This window comes from Salmo salar, chromosome ssa09, assembly GCF_905237065.1.
Source record: "Salmo salar chromosome ssa09, Ssal_v3.1, whole genome shotgun sequence".
Lineage (NCBI taxonomy): Eukaryota > Metazoa > Chordata > Actinopteri > Salmoniformes > Salmonidae > Salmo > Salmo salar.
Genome location: NC_059450.1, coordinates 44,387,402 through 44,394,871, shown reverse-complemented (window position 1 = coordinate 44,394,871; position 7,470 = coordinate 44,387,402). Strand labels below are relative to the sequence as shown.

The 7,470-nt window shown below is 42.4% G+C and overlaps 1 protein-coding gene across 1 annotated transcript; it reads left to right on the top strand.

Moving 5' to 3' along the window:
• The first annotated feature begins 3,220 nt into the window (after window positions 1-3,220).
• LOC106611396 (uncharacterized) lies at window positions 3,221-7,106 on the top strand. Its single transcript, XM_014211566.2, has 4 exons — window positions 3,221-3,242; window positions 3,383-3,469; window positions 4,509-4,624; window positions 6,258-7,106. The coding sequence occupies exons 3-4, from the start codon at window positions 4,521-4,523 to the stop codon at window positions 6,859-6,861; spliced, it is 708 nt and encodes a 235-aa protein (XP_014067041.1). The 5' UTR covers window positions 3,221-3,242; window positions 3,383-3,469; window positions 4,509-4,520; the 3' UTR covers window positions 6,862-7,106.
• The last annotated feature ends 364 nt before the right edge of the window (window positions 7,107-7,470 follow it).

The window sequence follows — 7,470 nt, the reverse complement described above, 5'->3', positions numbered from 1 at the left end:
CAATTTTTAAATGACAGTGCGTGGAGAATCCTGTTATTTCCATCAGAAAAAGAAAGTAGATGTTTGCCTTTTCCACTTGGAAACCGCTCGACCTTATTTATGGTTTCCTCTCATGTAAAGTTGGTGGAATTATGAGAGAATTAGGTCAAGGAATACCATGTTTCTACAGATACTTAATTTCTTAGATCTCCTCCCCGAACGAATAGCAGGTAAATAACTATGCTATTCTCATGCTTTAATTCAAGGCCAGAATACGCATAGAAGGAAAGAGCATAACAAGGGAATGACGTTCTATTTACACAAACTTAACTCGGGCCGGAATCGGGGCCCATGTATTTGTATTTCTTATGGATCCACATTAGCTGCTGCCAAGGCAAATTAAGGCATTAACGTGGCCACCAATATGCTCACATGCCCAGTTATTTAGGCAATCTTACCACACTCTGCCTCCTCTCCGAGCAGCCTTGGACACCTAGAACCTCGAATTCTTCAAATGAAACCGTTTTTGATTGGTTGTGAATGTTTTATCGTCGGAGGGAAATTTCAAAAATCACTCTGTATGTGATCCAAACGCCAGCCATCGTTATCGTTGTCCAGGGGTTTTTGTAGTTAACGTTGTATGGACACTGTTCACTTGAACAAATATTTTTTTTTTTATGTTATCGTCCTTGGTGTGGATGTCCTTTGATCATCTGGATGTCACCATGATACAGTCTACTGCTCAGTGGGGAGAGTATGCTCTGTAAGCCAGAAACCGGGGCAACATAACACCGGGGCAACATAACACCGGGGCACCACAACACCGGGGCACCACAACACCGGGGCACCACAACACCGGGGCACCACAACACCGGGGCACCACAACACCGGGGCAACATAACACCGGGCCAACACAACACCGGGGAACCACAACACCAGGACACCACAACACCGGGGCCACACAACACCGGGGCCCCACAACACCAGGGCACCACAACACCAGGGCAACACAACACCAGGGCAACACAACACCAGGGCACCACAACACCAGGACACCACAACACCAGGGCACCACAACACCAGGGCACCACAACACCAGGGCACCACAACACCAGGGCAACACAACACCAGGGCACCACAACACCAGGACACCACAACACCAGGACACCACAACACCAGGGCAACACAACACCAGGGCAACACAACACCAGGGCACCACAACACCAGGACAACACCAGGGCACCACAACACCAGGGCACCGTGTCCTTCCCTAGTAGACTAGGCAACACAGTGGGCGCGTTAGTGGGCTCGTTAGTGAGCACGTTCGAACTGATCGCTTTGGTTAAGATGTTGAGAAACGTTGGATACCGCCTTTCAAAGTGTGTTGCATTATGGGTGTAAAAACTGTCTGACTGCATGATCTTTATAACAACCATGCGATCAAAGGTCATGAACTTTTGACTACAGTTGACTGGAAATTTCTGCAGCTGCTCCTCACCAACTGCAACTTGAAGTCGGAACCAAAGCGCTGTGGGAGTTCACCTTCTGTTTTCTTGGATGCAAAAGGAACTACGTGCTCATAGACAGCAGGTAGCCTAGTGGTTAGAGCGTTGGACAAGTAACCGAAATGTTGCAAGATTAAATCCCCAAACTGACAAGGTAAAAATCTGTTGTTCTGCCCCTGAACAAGGCAGTTAACCCACTGTTCCTAGGCCATCATTGAAAATAAGAATTTGTTCTTAACTGACTTGCCTAGTTAAATAAATAAAAAGATGTTGAAACCAATCGTTGGTTATTATCAATGCATGTTTACTGTTTTGGTTGGATGACTATTTAGAGCTTAAATACATCTGTTAGAGACTATTTGACTTGAGCCCATCTTCATCTGTTTCTAATTGTATCAGTAGCCCAGCAGTACTAATTATCATGTTTAGGGGTTAGTTGGAATGATCTATGTGCATTGTATTTGGGCAAAGGGAAAGTACAAAGGCTGAGTGCAAGAATGATTCCATGAGGGATGTTTAATATCATTACATACCCTGCTATTAGTATGAATATATAGTTCTTATGTATTCATAGAGATAGAAAGTGGTGTTAGATTTTAGCCCTTTGTGTTTGAAAAGTGTAATTATCTAGGGGACTGCAGTAGACTAGAAATGTGTACTCCCCAATAAGTTGCTAAGTTAAACAAAAATTAAATACAGAAATGTAAATAAAAATATCTCAAGGCCTCTCCTGACTGATAACAAGACTTGTGAAAGGCACAGAGATCAGAGGTTCTGGACTCAGACTGGAACACGATAACACCAAGAGGAGGAACAGACTCAGTTGTTGCCAAGCAACAGAGACTGATTGTTAATCACAGAAATACAAGGAGTTGACTCTGCAAAATCGGAAGGTATGTGACTCCGTCTAGTCTGAAGATACAAATACATTGTGTGACCTGTAGGTGTGCTTTTGCAGCTACAACTCTGAGTGGTGAATTGCGCCAGAAATTAAAACCTAACACAACTTTATCTTCACATCCTTACAATCTAATGACATATGCCTACATGTGATCCACATTTATAAGATAAATAATTAAAATATCCTTTTTGCGACAATATAGCTAATGTATTTATCTAGATGTTTCTGAAAAGCTGTGTCCCATGTTAAAGCCTACAATTTGTCTTGTCTGTAATATTGCTGTCACCAATCAAATTAAAATGTGTTCATTGTCTATTAAGTGTAAATATAATGTAATACATATTCTATGCTACACTTGGGTTACTTTAGAGGCTTAGCCTGTGTCCGGGAAAATTTTAGATGTGAAATACTTTCTGAAGGCACTGTATATATTATTTTTTTCTAAATGGCAGACATGGCATTTTACTTGTAGGAGGTACATAAGGCAGTCATGTTTTTATCAACAATTTTCTATTAAACATAAAAATAACTTCTGGGATTGACAGAGACATTAGGCTTTACAGCCAATGTAATTTGCAGATGTATGAAAGAGATAATATATGAATAAAACAAAACATAAATCAAAAGAAATTAGCAAGAAATTAACAACAACGCTGTGACCAGGTCAATAATAACTGTCTATTTCCAGTAAAGCTGTTGCATCACCTGTCTCTCTCTCTGCCCTCCCTGGATAAATATGGTAATGATGCCAGCAGCTTCTGTCCCTCCCTCTGCCCTCCCTTCCCCTGGATAAATATTAACACATAAAACCACTATAAAGCGCTGCTCACATAGACACAGCAACAACCCTTCAACAGGTACCTGGTGAATTAGTATCTTCTCTCTGAACGACATGTGATGACTGTTGTTCTGCTGTTTGTAATAAAGAAAATGTCTACGTGTGTTTTAGATGTTATCCATAACTTGAGTTAACCTTCATCTGTTTTGTCTTGGATAGAAGACATCAGGCAGCCATCTGCAATCTAGAGGACATCAGCCAGCCATCTACAATCTAGAGGACATAAAACAGCCATCTACGATCTCTGTAAGTGTATTCTACTTGACTTATATCTAATGTTATCTTTACTGATCATCAAAATTGTTGATGTTGTTTTATTAGGACTTTATAGCCCATCTTGTGCTGGGATTTCCAAGACTCCATACAAAAGAAAAGTGTACACTGAATTTACATTAACATTTCACCCTCAGAACAGCCTCATTTCATCAGGGCGTGGACTCTACAAGGTGGAAAAAGCGTTCCACAGCGTTCCACAGGGATACTGGCCAATGTTGACTCCAATGCTTCCCACAGTTGTGTCAAGTTGGCTGGATGTCCTTTGGGTCGTGGACCATTCTTGATAGACACAGGAAACTGTTGAGTGTGAAAAACCCAGCAGCGTTGCAGTTCATGACACACTCAAACCGGTGTGCCTGGCACCTACTACCATGCCCCGTTTAAAGGAACTTCACCATCTGAATGGCACACATACACAATCCATGTCTCAATTGTCTCCAGGTTTAAAAAACCTTCCTTAACCTGTCTCCTCCCCATCATCTACACTGACTGAAGTGGATTTAACAGGTGACAACAATTAAGGGATCATAGCTTTCACCTGGATTCAACTGTTCAGTCTATGGTCAGTCTATGGTCAGTCTATGGTCAGTCTATGGTCAGTCTATGGTCAGTCTATGTGATGGAAGGAGTAGGTGTTCTTAATGTTTTGTATTGTCAGTATATATATATATATATATATTTATACTGTGTTCCTGTGTGTTTCAGATATGTGTATATATAGTGTAGTTCTGATGTGTGTGTATATATAGTGTGGTCCTGTGTGTTTCAGCTGTGTGTATATATAGTGTGTTCCTGTGTGTTTCAGATGTGTGTATATATAGTGTGTTCCTGTATGTTTCAGCTGTGTGTATATATAGTGTGTTCCTGTGTGTTTCAGCTGTGTGTATATAGTGTGTTCCTGTGTGTTTCAGCTGTGTGTATATAGTGTGTTTCAGCTGTGTGTGTATATATAGTGTGTTCCTGTGTGTTTCAGATGTCAGTATATATAGTGTGTTCCTGTATGTTTCAGCTGTGTGTAGCTATGAGGGGAGTTATCCTTCTCTTTCTGCTGTCTCTCTGGCCTGGAGGCAAGGTGGATGCTATCAATGCAGATGTCTTGGCTAATGTGGTACAAGAGATGAGAAGGTGGGTGTTTCTCTGTTCATTCATAATCTAAATACTTCTAAATGTCTGTTAGACTGAATCATTAGACATTATTTGAAACATTTCATTTTTGGGGAACACATGTATGAATAATGATGGGTAACATTCTCACTCATCGTTATTCATGATTCATTCAGGGTTTTCCATAATCATGGTAGCATCCACATTAATGTAGAAGTGTTTAGAAACATATTCAATTCTTATTTACAATAAAAGTGACTCCAAAATGACACAATACATTATTTACCATTCATTTCCTATGGGCACAAAATCATCTGAAACATAACCAAAACAAACAGCAAATGCATCCACCAAGTTTGAAAAGTCACAAGGTTGATGTAGTCATTGCGTGCCAAGAATATGGGACTAAATACTTAATTTTTGACTACTTTAATACACATAAGTGAATTTGTCCCAATAATTTTGGTCCCCTAAAATGGGGGGACTACGTCCAAAAAGTGCTGTAATTTCTAAATGGTTTACCTGATACGGATGAAAGTATCCTCAAATGAAAGCTGACATTCTGAACTTCAACCTCATAGTCAGTCATTGTATCATTTCAAATCCAAAGTTCTGGAGTACAGAGCCAAAACAACATTGTGTTACTGTCCCAATAATTACAGAGGGCACTATCTCAGACCTCTCTTAACTTTGTCCATGTGATGGTGGTGATAATTTATGCATAAGTAACAGTGCACATATTCATATATTCAAAAAGTTAGGAGTGTCCTCCTCCTGTCTGTTTCTAATGTTTCAGAAAGAACCCGTGTTTCTGATTCTGTGTTCTGTCTCTTCTGTCTCCTGTGTGTTTGTAATGTTTCTGATCCTCTGTGTTCTGTCTCTTCTGTCTCCTGTGTGTTTGTAATGTTTCTGATCCTCTGTGTTCTGTCTCTTCTGTCTCCTGTCTGTTTGTAATGTTTCTGATCCTCTGTGTTCTGTCTCTTCTGTCTCCTGTGTGTTTGTAATGTTTCTGATCCTCTGTGTTCTGTCTCTTCTGTCTCCTGTGTGTTTGTAATGTTTCTGATCCTCTGTGTTCTGTCTCTTCTGTCTCCTGTCTGTTTGTAATGTTTCTGATCCTCTGTGTTCTGTCTCTTCTGTCTCCTGTGTGTTTGTAATGTTTCTGATCCTCTGTGTTCTGTCTCTTCTGTCTCCTGTGTGTTTGTAATGTTTCTGATCCTCTGTGTTCTGTCTCTTCTGTCTCCTGTCTGTTTGTAATGTTTCTGATCCTCTGTGTTCTGTCTCTTCTGTCTCCTGTGTGTTTGTAATGTTTCTGATCCTCTGTGTTCTGTCTCTTCTGTCTCCTGTGTGTTTGTAATGTTTCTGATCCTCTGTGTTCTGTCTCTTCTGTCTCCTGTGTGTTTGTAATGTTTCTGATCCTCTGTGTTCTGTCTCTTCTGTCTCCTGTGTGTTTGTAATGTTTCTGATCCTCTGTGTTCTGTCTCTTCTGTCTCCTGTGTGTTTGTAATGTTTCTGATCCTCTGTGTTCTGTCTCTTCTGTCTCCTGTGTGTTTGTAATGTTTCTGATCCTCTGTGTTCTGTCTCTTCTGTCTCCTGTCTGTGTGTAATGTTTCTGATCCTCTGTGTTCTGTCTCTTCTGTCTCCTGTTGTTGTTCAGGTTCGGCCTGGGGGGACGCCAGTATGCCATGGCCGTCTTACTCACCCAGCAGCAGTGCACCCAAAATAGAGCGATCTTTGATGTAGGGGTGCAACCTCAGGATGTCCAGGACAAACTTAATGGTAACAATGTCTACACAGGAAACCGGCTCATCGCAGCCACACCTCTTAGAATAGTCCAGGCTGGCAGACCTCCTAAAACAGACCATGCTGAGTACCGTCTCTTGGGTGGTGGTAACAACAGCCCAATGCGGGCACTAATAAACAATGCTGGTCGTAATGCTGCTGACTGCATCGTCTTCTTCTCCACCTACTCTCCCTGCCTGGAAAAATGCAACAACCCTAGAGGACAAAACAATATTCTTCCCTTCATGGAAGTCTTTAACGGCTTTGACAACAACCGGAAGGCCTTTGTCTTCTCCTCGGTTTGGGACCCTTCAAGGAACCATCCAGGAGTGACCAACCCCGCTAGGCAGTGGGTGTTGGAGTCATTCAAGAGAATAGATAGATACCTCCCTGTATATCGTTGTGACAGAAACGGATGTTACCATTGTGTCGATAATACTGATCCTCAGACAAATCAATGTCTGAATGGATACACATAGTATACACTGTCTGTATGGAAACGAATTGTGTACACTGTCTCAATGGTGGAATTATAGAACTGTATATTTTCTTTCTCTCTCTCTGTCCCTCCCCTTCTCTCTGTCAATCTCTCTCTCTGTCCACCTTTCTCTCTGTCCACCCCTCTCTCTCTGTCCATCCCTCTCTCTCTGTCCATCCCTCTCTCTCTGTCCATCCCTCTCTCTGTCCATCCCTCTCTCTCTGTCCATCCCTCTCTCTCTGTCCATCCCTCTCTCTCTGTCCATCCCTCTCTCTCTGTCCATCCCTCTCTCTGTCCATCCCTCTCTCTCTGTCCATCCCTCTCTCTGTCCATCCCTCTCTCTCTGTCCATCCCTCTCTCTCTGTCCATCCCTCTCTCTGTCCATCCCTCTCTCTCTGTCCATCCCTCTCTCTGTCCATCCCTCTCTCTGTCCATCCCTCTCTCTCTGTCCATCCCTCTCTCTCTGTCCATCCCTCTCTCTGTCCATCCCTCTCTCTCTGTCCATCCCCCTCTCTCTGTCCATTTCTCTCTTTCCATCCCTCTCTCTTTCCATCCCTCTCTCTCTTTCCATCCCTCTCTCTCTGTCCACCCCCTCTCTCTGTCCATCCCC